The sequence below is a fragment of the Sorex araneus genome, chromosome 2 (genome assembly GCF_027595985.1).
Source record: "Sorex araneus isolate mSorAra2 chromosome 2, mSorAra2.pri, whole genome shotgun sequence".
NCBI lineage: Eukaryota > Metazoa > Chordata > Mammalia > Eulipotyphla > Soricidae > Sorex > Sorex araneus.
The window spans coordinates 30,993,264-31,009,325 of NC_073303.1; the positions used below are offsets into that span (position 1 = coordinate 30,993,264).

Consider the following 16,062-nt stretch of genomic DNA (forward strand, 5'->3'; position numbering starts at 1 on the left):
ATGCTGAGGATCAAACCTGGGTCGGCCATGTGCAAGGCAAGTACCCTACCCTCTTGACTATCTCTCTGGCCCCTAACTTGCTAATTTTAATCTAGGTGGGACCTTTGGTTGTGTGCAGCCAGATTTCAACAGGGGTTCTTGGTGGTTCTCAGGGGACCATAAAAGTGCTGTGCCGGAACATACGACTTTTGCATGTAAAGTGTGTGATCGGACCCTTTGCTATCTCTCAGGTCCCTTATATTTGTTTTTATAGTTGCAGTGGTGAAAAGGCAACATAAAGAGACTAAGTTATACATTTTTTTTTGCTCTTTTAAAAAGTTTTTATTTTATTGAAACACCGTGAAAAAAAAAAACAAAGCTTTCAGGTTTAAGTCTCAGTCACATAATGATTGAACCCCCATCCCTTCACCAGTGCACATGTACCCAAGAACCCCAAAATACCCCCCTCCCACCCAGCCCCCACCTAAGTAGCTGATGTTCTTCACTTTATTCTCGCTATACTTTGAATATATTCAATATCTTAATAGAGAACTCATTATTATTGTTTGGAATTTTCCCCCAACAATCAGGCCTGCTGAAAAGGCATCATTTAATAATTTCTTTTCATTGCTGAGAATGAAGACTCTATAAACTTGCGCGGCCACTGGAGGCTGCACGGTTTTGGATTTCTGATATTTTATCTCAGATCACAGTCCAGATGCATTGCTGTAAGAAGCCGCTCTGGGTGCCAAAATGGGTTAGAAGACCTCTGGAATCATAGTCTTTAGGAGCAGAGGGTCCATTTCGCGCTCAGCAGCTCCGGATCTTATCTGGGCCGAGGGTGTGCCGGTAACACCCGCTTCCCATGATTGCCTATGAGCCACAAAACTGCAAAAACCGTACCTCTGGGTTAGGAGTCTTAGAAGGTGGCTCTCGCCACGTGGATATTGCTGCCGCCGCCATTTTCCATGCATAAAAACAGGGTGGAGAGGAAAAATCCATCCCTGGGCAGCACGGAGCTGTAGCCCAGCTCACAGTCCAGATGCATTGCTTTTTTTTGCTTTTTGCATCACACCCAGTATGCACAGGGGTTACTCCTGGCTCATTCACTTAGGAATACCCCTGGCAGTGCTCAGGGGACCATATGGGATGCTGGGAATTCAATCCGGGTTGGCTGTGTGCAAGGCAAATACCCTACCCACTATGCTATCGCTCCAGCCCCCCTAAGTTATACTTTAAATTTAATTCAGTGTGGGTTGGAGAGACAGGAAAGCACACTAAAGACCAAGGTTTGATCCCAGGTGTCACATATGATCCCATGAGCTCGGTCAGGAGTGACACCTGAGCAGAGAGGCAGGAGTAAGCCCTGAGTACTCTGGGATATAGCCCAGAATCTAAAAATAAAATAAGAACATGAATTTCATTCATTGCTTCTCGGCCTTTTGGCTAAGATCAAGTGTAGTATGAATTTCATTCATTATTTCTCAGTACAAAGTTTATTGTCTTCTCAAAAATTCTTTTTTGGGGGCGGGGGATGTAGTTTCAGGCCACACCTGGCGATGCTCAGGGATTACTCCTGGCTCTGAAGTTGAAACTCACTCCTGGTTGTGCTTGGGGGACCATATTGGATGCTGGGGACCAAACCTGGGTCAGCTGCATTCAAGGCAAGTATCCTACCCATTGTACTATAGCTCAGCCCCCTCCAAAATTCAGCTCTAAGAGCCTCAGAAGTATTTCAACCTCAAAGATTATTTCCTCATCTTTCACTCTCTTGGCATGGCACACTTGTTACTTTCTGTAACAACGGATTCTCCCTTGCCAGATGATTACAAGTTCCATGAGCTCAGGGACTGTATCTGTCTCATTCATCTATCTGTCCTCAACTCCAGTATGCTGCCTGGAACATAGCAGATACTCAATAAATTATTTGCCAAACAAGGAGATAAAACACAAAAAAGACAAATGTCTGTTGTGTTGTGTTTGCTGGAACAGAAGTCTACAGACACAAAACACGAAGGGAACATAACAAAGCAACGCATTTGTAGCAGAGTATAGCTTCCTCTAAAGAGAGTTGATATCTGGAGATTCATTTAGAGCAGCCCTCTCAGTTACAGACAACAAATAATAGAGGCTAGCAACGTTTATCCAGGGATTAGGGTATAATTCAACCTTTTGTCACTTATTCTAGAATTCCTGCCTTTCTTAGAAGTCCCTAATATAGCAAGAGAAGAATGTAGTAGAGGTGGATTAATTTCCAATAAAAGCCCAGAGATTCTAGGAATCTCAGTATTTAGTTATGGGGGGAAGGGGGCTGGTAGTGGGCCCAAAAGTTGTTCTTAATTCCGTTAAGGCCTCATGGGGGAGAACCCATTAAAAAAAAAAAACTTGAAAAAGGCCTGTGACTCATTATAAAACAATGAAAGTTATTATTTTTTAAAAAAATTTTTTTGGTTTTTTGGGTCGCACCCGGCGATGCACAGGGGTTACTCCTGGCTCTTCACTCAGGAATTACCCCTGGCGGTGCTCAGGGGACCATATGGGATACTCGGATTAGAATCCGGGTCGGTTGCGTGCAAGGCAAACGCCCTACCCGCTGTGCTATCGCTCCAGCCCCGGAAAGTTATTTTTTTAAAAATGTATAAAGTATGATTTAGAAAGTTATCCGCAGTTTTCAGACAAACTATGTTCCAGCACTAATCCTAGGACCAGTGTTTTTGTCCCTTCACCGGGGTTCCCAGTCCCGTGTCTCCCCTCCCCCGGCCACCATCCCAGAACTCCCAACCTGCCACCTTGCCGAGCACATTTTTACAACGATTGTTGAAGTGTGGATCTTGTTTTCAGTTAAGGAAAGTATTATTTTGACACCTCTGAGACATGAAACTCCTCCCTGTTTTGGTTGTTCCTAGCTTGTTCCTTGCAGCCTGGGACACAAGGGCGGGCTTTTGGAAAGCAAATTTACAGAGACTCCAAGTGAAGGGCTAAGTGGCATTCTCCTTCTTTGAAGAGCTGTAATCATCCAGCAGGTACAGGGTACAGGACAAGCAGGGATGAGTCACAAAAGGAACCTGCATCTTCACACATAATTATATACTGCCCCTATGGAAGAACACTGAAAGACCTAGTGGGGCAGGTTCTACCAGTTCTATATGCAAAACAGGGAAGAGACTGAAGGGGAGCACTGCCTAGGGAGAAGACAACCGGAAGAGGGTTAATTCAAAGTGTGATCCACCAACCAGCAAGCAAAAGCTTGTTAAAAATGCTAAACTGCAAGCCCCTTCCCAGACTTCCGAAATCGGAACCTGCAATTTAACAAGTTTCCCTGGTGACACAGATACACACCGTGAATCGAAAGACCACGAAGATTTCCCCGGAATCTTTTTTTTTTTTTTTTTAAAGTTCCTCCCCAAATCTTAAGCTTTTAAGAAAAGCTATTAAGATGAAGAAGAGCATGAACGGCGATGGAGAATAAGAAGGGAAAGGTAAGAAGACGCTCTTCCAAGGAAACAGAGCCGATTTGGTGCGGGGAGGTTGGGGGGATGGGAGGCGGGGGGCGGAGAAGCCTAAATATTGATCTTGGCCAACCTCCAGGTTTCAGATTAGAAGGGCAAACTGGCCTGGAACCTCGAACACGAGCCAGCACAGGTGGACTGAGGCCACCAGGTAAAAGTGTCTGTCATTCACCCCTGGGAGAAATCATTCCTCCGCTCCATCCTCTTTTGCCCCATCCTCCCCTTCCAGTTCCTTCCAGACTCTGGTTTCCAGTAACCTGGTCAGCCCGATTGCGCCACGATCAGCTCGATAAGGTCTAGTTCGGTTGCTAAGGCCTGGAGCGCCGCGGTCGTGCGGGGGAAGTGACGTCGACCGCAGGGGCGGGCTTAACCTACATCTTCCTCTTGTTGATTGGCTGCCAGGAAGTCCACTAGCCTAAGGTGGCTCGCGGTTAGCCGGCAGGGTTGGATGACATTGTTATCCTACCCCGGCTGTCCCTGGATCCCACGTTGTTCTGTCCGCCCGGGGAAAGCCTCGGGGGCAGTACTCAGTAAGCATGTAGTTTTCGGAAGCAATGGTGATTAGAACGGCCCGCCTCCGGTTCCCCAAACTAAGTACTGCGGCCGCCTAGGTACTTATGACCCGACCAAGCGTCCGTAGTCGAGGCGGCTACCCAAACCGCAGGGGATTTTGGAATCTGTAGTTCTGGATTTGTGCTGGGGCGAACCGAGGCTCCTGCCGGACAGGGGGATTTGGGAAGGAAAAAAAGGAGACTTTGAGGACCGGGTCCCAGAAGAAAAGAAAGGAGTCTAAATATGCACCCCTGTTATTAGCATTTTTTTCCAGGTGCTGACCTGAACCTGGGCCATCCCTTTTCGACCAAAACTGTTTACTACTTACGGTAGTAAATAGCTGGGACCAGCCTGCCCAATGGAGACACCTCCAGTCATTCCAACGGGAGAGAGAAACAGCTCTCCACCGCCACAACAACGGGAAAAGAACGTTCTGGATTCGCCTCAGATTAGGCAGCAGCCCTCGGAACCACCTACTGAAATCCTTGAGCCAAGAACGAGTCCAGATCCAGCCAACCAAACTGTAGAGACTCTGCAAGGGACTGAGAAACTGACCGCGGGAGACTCTGATCAGTCCCATGGACCCGCCAGTGACGTAGCAGAGCCCCTTCTAACTTCTGCTGTGTGGCACTGCCCGGATGGGAGCTTTGTTAAGAGGATCCTAACCCCTGGCCAAGGCTTGGACAAACCCAAGCTGGGCTCCCACTGCCGGGTACTGGCTGTGGGGTTTCCACCGGGGTCAGGAATGCCAGAGGGCTGGTCAGAGCTAACCGTGGGGATAGGGCCATGGAGGGAAGGAGTGTGGGGGGAGCTCACTGAGAAATGCCTAGAGTCCATGTGTCAAGGCGAGGAGGCGGAGCTGCGGATCACTGGAAACTCTGGTCCTCCGGTCAGACTCACACTGGCCTCCTTCACTCAGGGACGGGACTCCTGGGAGATGGAGGCCAGCGAAAAGGAGACACTGGCCGAGAGCGAGCGTGCCAGGGGCACAGAATTGTTTCGAGCTGGGAACCCTGAAGGGGCAGCCCGCTGCTATGGGCGAGCTCTGAGGCTGCTGCTGACTTTACCCCCACCTGGCCCTTCCGAACGAACCATCCTTCATGCCAACCTGGCTGCCTGCCAGTTGCTGCTAGGGTTGCCCGATTTGGCAGTCCAGAGCTGCGACCGGGCCCTGGAGCGGGAGCCTGGCCACTTAAAGGCCTTGTACAGAAGGGGGGTTGCCCAGGCTGCCCTTGGCAACCTGGACAAAGCAACCGCTGACCTCAAGAAGGTGCTGATGTTGGACCCCCAAAACCGGGCAGCCCAGGAGGAGCTGAAAAGGGTTATCATTAAGAGCAAGAACCAGGATGCAGAACTGGCTCAGGGTCTGCGCAAGATGTTTGATTAAAAAAATGAAACCTCTAAAGAGGCGCGAATCTGTGACTTGTCTCTGCTGTGAACTTTTTGGGGAGTCCCGAGGGTTTCAGGCAAAAGCTTTCATTTCATTCCTTGTTTGTGCCTTCCTGGTGAGGGGGAGAGGGGAGAGCAGTGGCCTCTGTGTGCCTCTTTCCCTTTTTTCACCATGGAAAAGCTCCGTGGGCACGCGCGAAACGTTCTGAAGGGCATATCTAGCTCGACAGTTCATCTAGATGTAGCCCAAACTTCAAAATCTAGCGCAGGTTGGGGTGGGTGGGAAAGCGCTTAAAAATCACGGGAACTACACTTCCCAGGCGAGCGCAGAGGCCTGCTTTGCGCACGCGCAGCGCTTACACCCGCCCCCCCAGGGGGCGGTGCGCGCTCCTGCCCCGCTCCCATTGGCCGGGCCTCGGCAGCGCGTCTCCGATTGAGTTCTGCGTTCTGCTCCCCGGCCTCTGACTGGTCCGTGGAGTTCCGCGACGCCCTCCCTCCCCCCCATTTCTTTTTTTTCCAGGAGTCAACTGAGAAGTTGACGGGGAGAGGCGGGCCTTGGGCACCGTCTCATGGTCGGGGGGCGGGGGGCAAAGATGGCGGAGCTGATGCTCCTCAGCGAGATTGCGGACCCGACGCGTTTTTTCACGGATAACCTGCTGAGCCCGGAGGACTGGGGTGTGCAGAGTGAGGCCGGGGGGGACCGGGCGGGCGGTGGCATGCTTGTGTCCCCGAGGCTTGCCGGAAGGAAGCGGAGGCCCCGAGTGGCGAGCTGGGCAAATACGGAATTCACCGGCCTGGGCTAGGGCGGAGCAGGGGGCTCTGGTGCATTGGGGCAGATGCCGGAGTCGGCGAGGACCCCTGCCCTGCGCCCAGCGCACACACCTCGGGCAGTGCCCGGGTCGGGCCAGGGGCTGAAGTTCTCCGGCTTTAGGTATCACTTTTCAAGTGGGCGGGCGGTGGGTCTGGCCGAGCCGAGCCAATGAGGTGTGGGGCGAGGGTTGTGTGTGGGTCTGGAGGCTGGACCACCGGACCAGCGCCCCCTGATTCCTCGCATCTCTTGCAGATTGCACCTTGTACACAGGCCTGGATGAAGTGGCCGAGGAGCCAACGCAGCTCTTCCGTTGCCCGGAGCAGGATGTCCCGGTAGTGCCCGCCCCCACCACCCTCCGCTTACTTTTGATGGGTGGGAGTGACCCCAACTCCGGGGCTCACCCCCAGACCAGATCTGCCCTGCAGCCCCCTATGCCTTCTCATGTTTGCTGACCCATATCATCCCTTACTCAGTTTGGCAGCAGTTCTCTGGACCTAGGGATGGACGTCAGCCCCCCTGAGCCCCCATGGGACTCCCTACCCATCTTCCAAGGTAAGATGCTCCAATTCCTCCATCCTTCCAGATAACCCCATCTTCCCAGTGTTTCCCAGAAATGACACAGATTCTGGCATCCTCACACCTCACCTCCATGAATGCCTGGACTCCTCCCTTTAACCTCTTCGTATTTTCCTCCCCCTTGCCATGGCGGCGGTGGTGGTGGGAGATGGGAGAGCCCCATGTCCTTGGAGCCTTCATGGACTCTGCTCATGCCCGGCTTCCTGGTTATTTTGTAGCCACTTTCCCGCCAGATCTGCAGGTGAAGTCTGAGCCATCGTCCCCCTGCTCCTCCTCCTCACTCAGCTCCGAATCATCCCAGCTTTCTACAGAGCCCTCCAGCCAGGTGAGAGCTTCCACCGTCTCCCTCCACGTCCTCCCTGTGGCAGAGGCTTGGCTCCATTCCCTTCTCCCACGTGTTGAGGAAATGACATGTGTACTGTGACTCATGTGTTGGGGCTTCTTTCCTGCCTTTTCCCTTTAATTCCTTATTTGCATCAACTCTCTTCTGGCTCTCTAAAAGTGAAGATGGAGTCTTTTCGTTTATTTGTATTTTCTTTTGGGGCCACACCTGGCGGTACTCAGGACTTATTCCTGGTTTTGTGTTCAGGGATCACTCCCGGTGAACTCAGGGGACCATATGGATGCTGGGAGCTAAACCCCGGTGTGCATGGGAAGTGCCTTAACCATAGATTGTCTCTCCTGCTCCCCCAGTCTGCTTTTCTTCTTTTCTTTTTTTAAAAAAAAATATTTATTTATTTGTTTTTGCTTTTTTGCTTTTTGGATGCTCAGAGGTTCCTCCTGGCTCTACACTCATGAATTACTTCTGGCAGTGCTAGGGGACTATATGGGATGCAGGGGAATCGAACCCGGGTCAACAGTGTATAAGGCAAATGCCTTCTTCGCTGTTGTATCACTCCAGCCCCTAATTCTTCTTCTTCTTTTTTTTTTTTGGTGGGGTTGGTGGGGGGTGGGGGGAGTTCCTAGGTCGTGCTCAGAGGGCTCCAGGGCAGCTCCCTATAATTTCTGGCTTGCTTGTGCAGGCCTGGAGGCTTGATGCTCAGATCCAGTGGTGGGCAAGGGTCACCACAGATACACCAGCAGTGCTTGGAGGACCAGGTAGTGCCAGGCAGGGATAAGACCAGGTCTTTTCTATTCCAACCTCTCTTCACTCCCACTCTTACCCAGGCCTCTGGTGTGGGGGAGATGCTGGTTGTGAAGACAGAATCCTTGACACCCCCACTCTGCCTCCTGGGAGATGATCCAGGATCCCCATTTGAAACCGTCCAGATCAATGTGGGCCCCACCTGCGATGATCCACCAGGTAATAATGGCTTATTACCACCTCCAGGCTTATCACAGGAGGGCAGGGGCACAGGTAGCCAGACTGGAAGAGAAAGATGCCGAAGGGAGATGACTGATAACCAGGAGAAAATCCAGGAAGGAAACCACAGCAGCTCTGAAGAGATGGGGCGTTTTGGTTTTTTTTTTTTTTTTCTTTTTTTTTTTTTCTTTTTGGGTCACACCTGGCGATGCACAGGGGTTACTCCTGGCTCTGCACTCAGGAATGACTCCTGGCGGTGCTCATATGGGACCATATGGGATGCTGGGATTCGAACCCGGGTCGGCCACGTGCAAGGCAAAAGCCCTACCCGCTGTGCTATCACTCCAGCCCCCGTTTTGTTTGTTTTGGGGGTCACACCAGCGACCGTCAGGGCTTACTGAGGCATTTACTCCTGGCGGTGCATGGGGAACTATATGTGATCCCAGGGATCAAACCCGGGTCAGTGATGTAAAAGGCAAGTGTCCTACTTGCAACACTAGCTCTCCAGCCTGAGTCAGGATTTTTATTGCTAGTATCCATTATGTAATTTCTTGTTGCTTTGCATTCAAAGAAATGTACTGATAGTTTAGTAAGTATTTTTATTACTTTCATTTCTTCAATGTTTCATTTTAAAACTTTTTTTTTTTTGGGGTCTCATTTTGGGTCATACCTGGGGGTGCACAGGGCTTACTCCTGGCTGTGCACTCAGATCACTCCTGGTGGGGCTTGGGGGACTCTTTGGGGTGCCAGGGATTGAACTAGGGGTTGACCACATGCAAGGCAAGCTTCTTACCCACTGTACTATCACTCCAACCCCTAAAGTTTAAAAAAAATTAGTTTTGGGGCTATATCCAGTGGTACTAAGGGGTTCTTCCTGGCTCTACACTCAGAAATCACATCTGACAAACTTAGGGGACCATATGGGATGTCAGGGGTCAAACCCAGGTCAGCCATGTGCAAGGCAAATGTTCTCCCTGCTGTACTATCTCTCCATTCCTTCTTGAGTTAGTTTTGCTGTTGTTTGGATATGCTGGTGATACTGGGCGGGGGGGCTTGCTTTACTTTTTTTTTTTTTTTTTGCTTTTTGGGTCACACCCAGCGATGCTCAGAAGTTACTCCTGGCTCTGCACTCAAGAATTACTCCTGGCTGGGCTTAGGGGACCATATGGGATGCCAGGGATCGAACCCAGGTTGCCGCGTGTAGGGCAAACGCCCTACCTGCTGTACTATCACTCCAGCCCTCGGGGGCTTCTTTTGGAGTGGTCATTGGGGCTTGCTCCAAGCAGTGCTTGGGGTTCTGTGCAGTAGCAGGAACTGAAGTGGGGCTCCCTCAGGCGGATCATGCACTCCAGTCCTAAAGTTCTAAAGCTGAGTTTTAGAAATAAGCACAGAAGAATATGAGGACTGGCATGTGCAAGGAACCTGCATGTATTCAGTGTGGATATGAGGACAGGGTTGGGAGACACAGGGAGACAGAGATAGGCGGGCCCTTGCCAAGGGACTCTTAACTTTTATAAGATAATCAAGTTGGATAACCCAGTGATAGGATAATTGAACTTTGGAAGAATTGAGCAGAAGCGTAACAGGATTAGTACGACTGCTCTGGTGGCAGAGGAGGCCATGGGTTTCAGGGAGACAGGACTAGAAGTAGAAGGAGGGGACCAAGGATGACATTTATACAGCTAAGGCATTTGGATGTTAAGGAGAAAGCAGAAAGAATGAAGTAGAATGATTGAACTGTGGTAACCCACTGGGCACTGGGGAGGGGCAGGAATCAAAGAAAAGGCTTGGTCTGCCTAGGGCAGCCATCCAGTGATTGATGCCGCCGTTGTGGGCATTTGTGGGCCTTACCTGACTGTGCTTAGGGCTTGTCCTGGTTTTGTGCTCACGCATCACTCCTGGTGTTGCTTGGGGGACCATATATGATGCCTGGGATCAAACTCAGGTCGACTGTGCAAGGCAAGCGCCTTATCCGCTGTACTATCTCTCCGGACCATTAAGAAACCATTTACTAGATATAGACAGTCAGAATAGGATCTCCGTCTGGAGGGAGGATAGCAAAATCAGCATCGGACTATTGATTTCTAGGCACCTTCAGGGTGTCTTGGCACCACCTCTCCGTAGTTGAACTATAACCAGAAGCTTAGGGACCAGGGTGCTTGATGAAGCAATATGTTTTCCTCCTGGGCCTCAGAGAGGACAGGGAAGGGTGGAGAGGAGATTTGGAGGCACAAGCAGATCACATCTAGCACGTTATTAAAAGTTACAAGAGGACAAACAAAATAAGAATCGAAAAGCCTCTGGCACCATGAAGATTGTTAATAACTTTGCAGAAGATAGCATTGTTCCTTTATTTAGGTATTTCATAAGGCCTTTGCCCATGACATTGAAGGCCTTGAAACATAAGACATAATTCTTTCTTTTGGCGGTTCTCATAAAAATTGTAATGCATGATACGAAGTTCAAATAGTGACCACTTCCCGTGCAGTGATTTGAGTGACTGGTGGACACGGAAAGGCAGGTGATGCACTTTTTACTGGATTCCTGTTCTTTCCTTTGAGATTTTGTACCATATGACTATGACCAATTCCGAAATAAATGATGATTTTGAAAGTTTAAAAAGCTGTTTTGGTGATCATATAATTATATCCCCAAATGAGAGTTGGGCTCTAGAGATAGTACAGCAGGTAAGGCATTTGCCTTCCAGGGTTCAATCCTTGGCATCAGATATGGTCTCCTGAGCAGTACCAGAGGTGATTTCTGAATGCAGAGCCAGGAGTAACCCCTGAGCATTGCCAGGTGTGTCCCCAAAGCAAACAGAAAAATTGCATTGTTGGTGATCACAAATTACAGGCTGAAACGAGAGGTGAGGCTGAGAGATGGTGCAGTGAGTAGGAATGGCCAATCTGGGTTCGATCTCTGGCACCCCATGTGGTCCCCTTAGCACTGCCAGGAGTGATTTCTCAGTACTGAACCAAAAGTAACCCCTGAGCATCGCTGAGTGTGCCCCCTAAACATCAGCAACAACAACAACAAACTGAGAGGTGTAGGCCAGAGCAGCCTGGACTACTTGGGCCGAAGCTCAGCATGGTGTTTGTTTCACACCTGTGGACCGAGCTGTTAGAGACCAGTCTTGTGGAAGGCTCTAGAAGATCCAGTCTTTGCAATTCAGTACTGATACCATAGGAAGGGAACGTGCATATGTCAGGCCAGACGATTGTGGGTATTGAGAACGGCAGTGCCCAGGGGGCAGCATGAGGATGCAGGAGAGCAGTGGGGGTCGAGGTGCAGATCTGGCAGTGAGAGCAAGGAGCCGTGGGACCGCATGGGCCCATCCAAAGTGGAAACCCAGCACTTGGGGGTCTCGGCCCAGATGAACGCTGCTGACTCCCGTGGCACAGCCACCACTGTGTGAGTGGGCGCGGACCGGGAGGGAGCGAGAGGAGAAGCAGAGATGGCAAGGCTAGTCGCGAAAGTGGTACCAGAAACGGTCAGAGCTCCCGAAGGAGGAAGAAGCCCTGGGTGAAGGGGCAGCGGGCCGGCAGGCCCCAGCGGGCGCCAGGCCGAGGAGCTTCATTTCCAGGGGCCGGGAGGAAGGACCCTGCCGCTGGGCTCCTCGGCAGTGCTGACTCGCTCTCAGGAGTTCTGTCTTCCCCTGCCTCTTCACAGATGTCCAGACCAAGCTGGAACCTGGCTCTCCATGCTCCTCTGTCCACTCCGAGGCCTCGCTGTTCTCCGCAGAGTCCCCCGGCCAGGCAAGTGTCCACCTCCCTCGGGCCTCCCTGAGCACCAACAGCTGCTCCTCGGCTGTCCTCACTCACATGTCTCTGGGATGCCCCCCGGTCCCCCCCGCTGTAGGCTTTTGTAGGAGAAGAGATCCTGGAGGTGAAGACAGAGTCCCCGTCCCCTCAAGGCTGTCTCCTGCGGGATGTCTCAGGCCCCCCCCTGGGAGCCGTCCAGATCAGCATGGGCCCCTCCCCTGCCGGCTCCTCAGGTAACGGTGCCTCCTGAGGCCCACAGATACCTGCCAGTGGGCCCAGGGGCTCAACATTCCTCCTTTCCTGCCTTTCCCCCTGCATTAGGCAAAGCCCTTCCTGCCCGGAAGCCGCCCCTGCAGCCCAAACCTGTGATGATAACCACGGTCCCAGTACCGCCCCGAGCTGTGCCTCCCAGCACCACCGTCCTTCTGCAGCCTCTCGTCCAGCCGCCCCCAGGTACTGAGAAAGGAGAGAAGGTGACGGGCTGGTTTGGCCCGCTGGAGCCATCCCAACTACTGAGCCACCCAACCCGGTGGGCCCCATCTGACTGCCAACTCTCTGATTTCTTCCTCCTGCCCACTTGCCCCAGTGTCCCCAGTTGTCCTCTTCCAAGGTGCTATTCGGGTCCAGCCTGAGGGACCAGCCCCCCCGGCTTCCCGGCCCGAGAGGAAAAGCATTGTCCCAGCCCCCGTGCACGGGAACTCCTGCCCGCCTGAAGTAGATGTAAGTGTGGGAGATGGGAGGCGGGAGGGGAAGCACCTGTCTGTCGAGATAGGACGTTGGGAAGCAGAGCAGGAGAGAGAGAATTGGGGTCAAGATACTCACTTTGAGGACTGGAGTGATAGCACAGCGGGTAGGGTGTTTGCCTTGCATGCAGCCAACCCGGTTCGATTCCCAACATCCCATGTGGTCCCCTGAGCAACCGCCAGGAGTAATTCCTGAGTGCAGAGCCAGGAGTATTTACCCCTGTGCATTGCCGGGTGTGACCCAAAAAGGAAAAAGGAAAAGATACCTTGCGTGCGGTGGACATCAGTTGGATATTTGACCCCGTATATGGTTCCCCGACTCCACCAGGAGTGTTCTCTGAGCACGGAGCCAGGAGTAAACCCTGAGCACCACTAGGCATGACTCAAAAACCAAAGGGAAAAAAATCAAGCAGGGAAATAAATGTAATCCACAGAGCAGACCCTGCTTCTAGGTGTCAGCTCTGTAGATTTAGATTCTTAGGGTTTCTCTCTGAGACAGAGAGATGGGGGTGCTGGCGGTCAGTAAGAACCCAGGGGAATCAGACACCGTTGTTTGTGGTGGTAGCTGCTTCCTTGAGGAAAATCAGGGAGTCAGTCCTTCATTACCATTAAACTGTGGGCCCTGGGAGGAGTGATTAGGATGCAGGAAGACCACCAACCAAGGAAACAGGTTCCTCCAGAAATCAGGAGGTTCCTCCTACCCTCAGACTTCTCAGCCTGGAGAGAGGAGCCGGAAGTGGCTGAGCCCAGGGCCCTGCAGTGGCTGTTAGTGGAGGGCAGAGGCCCAGTATGCGCCAGGCAGGGTGGCCCAGAGCGTGCGGGGCCTGGTGCCCCTCTCCCATCCTTTTCCTCCTCCTGACCCTCTGGGCGTCCAGGCCAAGCTGCTGAAGCGACAGCAGAGGATGATTAAGAACCGGGAGTCAGCCTGCCAGTCGCGGAGGAAGAAGAAGGAGTATCTGCAGGGGCTGGAGGCCCGGCTGCAGACGGTGCTGGCCGACAACCAGCAGCTCCGCCGGGAGAATGCTGCCCTCCGGCGGCGGCTGGAGGCGTTGCTGGCAGAGGTAGGGAGGCTGCGGGGGCTGAGCCCAGAGGAATGAGTGGAGGAGCGGTCTGTGGTGACACTCTCCCTGTCTCTTCCTCTGCGCCTTAGAACAGCGAGCTCAAGCTAGGGTCCGGAAACAGGAAGGTGGTCTGCATCATGGTCTTCCTTCTCTTCATTGCCTTCAACTTTGGCCCTGTCAGGTGAGACCCTCTTTGCCTCCCCAGCCCCTCCTGTCCAGACCCCGCCTTCGCCGTGTCCCCACCGCCAGCTTTGTCAGGCACAGTCCCTGTCATTCCGTCACACTCAGACAACTCTGGGGTCCTTAGCCCCAGTAGTGTGTCCACCGAGCCCCTCTGTCCCATGGTTTCCGTCATAAGCATCATGTCCTGGGGTCCGAGCTGCTGATGCCATTGATAGATGCAGTGACTGGTGAGTGCTCACTGCATGCCAGGCTCTCAGGTGCTCATGATTCTTTCTTGGGACCCTGTGACCTAGGCGTGTTCTCAGCCACAGGACTATAAGAGATCCAGTTTTGTTGTTGTTTCGTGAAGGAAAATAGCTTTTAGATAAAAATTTTTTATTTTCACTTTTTTGATGTTGAATCACCATGAATTACAGTGACAAAGTTATCCATTGTTAAGTTTCAGGCATAGTGTTCTAGCACCCACCCCTTCACCAGTGCCCGCTTCTCTACACGATGTCCCCAGTTTCCCTCCTGCCCGGCAGGCACTTTTCCCCCTTCACATGCCCCGGTGTTCCCCTCTTTACCTTGTCCCCCAGTGGCAAGCTTGCTGCTGAAGACCACTTTTTTTTTTTTTTTTTTTGCTTTTTGGGTCACACCCAGCAATGCACAGGAGTCACTCCTGGCTCATGTACTCAGGAATCACCCCTGGCGGTGCTCAGGGGACCATATGGGATGCTGGGATTTGAACCCGGGTCGGCCGAGTGCAAGGCAAACGCCCTACCCACTGTTTTTTTTCTGGCCACACCCAGTGATGCTCAGGAGTTACTCCTGGCTCTGTGCTCAGGAGTTATTCCTGGTGGTGCTCAGGGAGTATGGGCTGCCGGGGATTGAACCTGGGAGGGTCATGAGCAGGTCTCCCTGCCCACTGGACCATCTCTCTGGCCCTGTGAAGTGTCTTTATATTTCGCATGTAAGATCATTCTGTATCTGAGAAAAAATTATTTTCTTAAGTGAAATTTAGAGAGATTTGAGGAGAAAGAGAGGGACGGGGAAGGGAGAGAGAGGGAGAGATGGAGGGGAGTGAGGGAGGGGTAGAGGGAGGAGGGGGAGGAAGGGGATGAGGGAGAGGAGAGGACATGGGGCCAGGGAGTTTTTGCAGAACCCTTGCTCTCTTTTTTTTTCTTTTTGGGTCACACCCAGCGATGCTCAGGGGTTACTCCTGGCTCACGCACTCAGGAATCACTCCTGGCGGTGCTCAGGGGACCATATGGGATGCTGGGAATCGAGCCCGGGTCGGCCGCGTGCAAGGCAAACGCCCTCCCCGCTGTGCTATGGCCCCAGCCCCAAGAGAGCCCTTGCTCTTGACCGGCCCCTGGTAACCTGGGGTCCCGGCCTGCTCTGCCCTCCGCAGCATCAGCGAGCCCCCTCCAGCTCACATCTCTCCTCGGATGAGTGGAGAGGCACCTCGGCCCCGCCGACACCTGCTGGAATTCTCGGCCCAGGAGCCACTCGGTGGAGTTGAACCCCTGCAGGGCTCCCCCCAGGGCCCCACGGAGCCCCCACCCAGCTCCGTTGGCCGGCCCAGTTTCAGGTGAGAGAAGAGAGGCCGAGAGGGCGCTCCCGTCTGCCATGCTGGGGTGCTTTCTCCCCTCTCCTTTCGTCTCTCACTGTTCTCCTCTTCCTTCCCTCCCCTGCTGCCACACGGTGTGTTTCGGGGCTGTGCCCAGCTCAGTGCTCAGGGGACTGCGCGGGGCCGGTGACCGAAGCCAGGACTCCTGCGTGCACAGCTGGTGCTCCCTCCGACTGCGCCACTCTGGCCCTGCCTGTTCTTGACGAGCGGAGCCCCAGTTGTCCCTGCAGTCACGGCCTCTGCTCACGGGCCGGGCCGGGCCGCTCCCTCAGTGCCCCCCGTGTCTCCCGCCAGGAACCTGACAGCCTTCCCTGGAGGCGCCGAGGAGCTGCTGCTGAGAGACCTGGACCAGCTCTTCCTCGCCTCGGACTGTCGCCACTTCAACCGGACCGAATCCCTGAGGTGTGGGCGCCTCAGCGGGCCCTGCCCTGCCTCAGTGTGGGGTCTCAGCGGGCCCTGCCCTGCTCTCAGTGTGGGGGTCTCAGCGGGCCCTGCCCTGCCTCAGTGTGGGGGTCTCGGCGGGCCCTGCCCTGCCTCAGTGTGGGGGTCTCAGCGGGCCCTGCCCTGCCTCAGTGTGGGCGCC

General features: G+C 53.2%; 2 protein-coding genes and 1 pseudogene across 7 annotated transcripts in view; all 3 read left to right on the forward strand.

Moving 5' to 3' along the window:
* Positions 1 to 1,405: 1,405 nt before the first annotated feature.
* Positions 1,406 to 1,578, forward strand: LOC129402696 (U2 spliceosomal RNA; annotated as a pseudogene).
* A 1,341-nt stretch (positions 1,579 to 2,919) lies between these two features.
* On the forward strand, positions 2,920 to 5,460 carry FKBPL (FKBP prolyl isomerase like). 4 transcript variants are annotated; one of them, XM_055127566.1, is made up of 3 exons: positions 2,920 to 3,458; positions 3,568 to 3,639; positions 4,302 to 5,460. In XM_055127566.1, the coding sequence occupies exon 3, from the start codon at positions 4,399 to 4,401 to the stop codon at positions 5,425 to 5,427; it is 1,029 nt and encodes a 342-aa protein (XP_054983541.1). In that variant the 5' UTR covers positions 2,920 to 3,458; positions 3,568 to 3,639; positions 4,302 to 4,398; the 3' UTR covers positions 5,428 to 5,460. The 4 variants fall into 4 exon arrangements, with proteins under 4 accessions (XP_054983541.1, XP_054983542.1, XP_054983543.1 ...); XM_055127567.1 differs by having other exon boundaries at positions 4,315 to 5,460; XM_055127568.1 differs by lacking the exon at positions 3,568 to 3,639 and having other exon boundaries at positions 4,315 to 5,460.
* Positions 5,461 to 5,948: 488 nt separating this feature from the next.
* Positions 5,949 to 16,062, forward strand: part of ATF6B (activating transcription factor 6 beta) — a 12,411-nt gene continuing 2,297 nt past the window's right edge. Inside the window, exons 1-13 of one of the 3 annotated variants that reach the window (XM_055129055.1) lie at positions 5,949 to 6,104; positions 6,493 to 6,572; positions 6,714 to 6,792; positions 7,035 to 7,141; positions 7,984 to 8,119; positions 11,789 to 11,874; positions 11,978 to 12,113; positions 12,202 to 12,333; positions 12,467 to 12,600; positions 13,499 to 13,684; positions 13,774 to 13,865; positions 15,261 to 15,440; positions 15,774 to 15,881. In XM_055129055.1, coding sequence (XP_054985030.1) covers positions 5,999 to 6,104; positions 6,493 to 6,572; positions 6,714 to 6,792; positions 7,035 to 7,141; positions 7,984 to 8,119; positions 11,789 to 11,874; positions 11,978 to 12,113; positions 12,202 to 12,333; positions 12,467 to 12,600; positions 13,499 to 13,684; positions 13,774 to 13,865; positions 15,261 to 15,440; positions 15,774 to 15,881 — 1,562 coding nt within the window. In that variant the 5' untranslated portion in view covers positions 5,949 to 5,998. Of the gene's footprint in view, positions 6,114 to 6,492; positions 6,573 to 6,713; positions 6,793 to 7,034; positions 7,142 to 7,983; positions 8,120 to 11,788; positions 11,875 to 11,977; positions 12,114 to 12,201; positions 12,334 to 12,466; positions 12,601 to 13,498; positions 13,685 to 13,773; positions 13,866 to 15,260; positions 15,441 to 15,773; positions 15,882 to 16,062 lie in introns of all 3 variants that reach the window. The other 2 variants (XM_055129054.1, XM_055129053.1) reach the window with 2 other exon arrangements.

What these genes read in the sequence shown, in the direction of transcription:
- FKBPL (XM_055127566.1), top strand. Translation starts at nt 4,399, where the DNA reads ATGGAGACACCTCCAGTCATTCCAACGGGAGAGAGAAACAGCTCTCCA.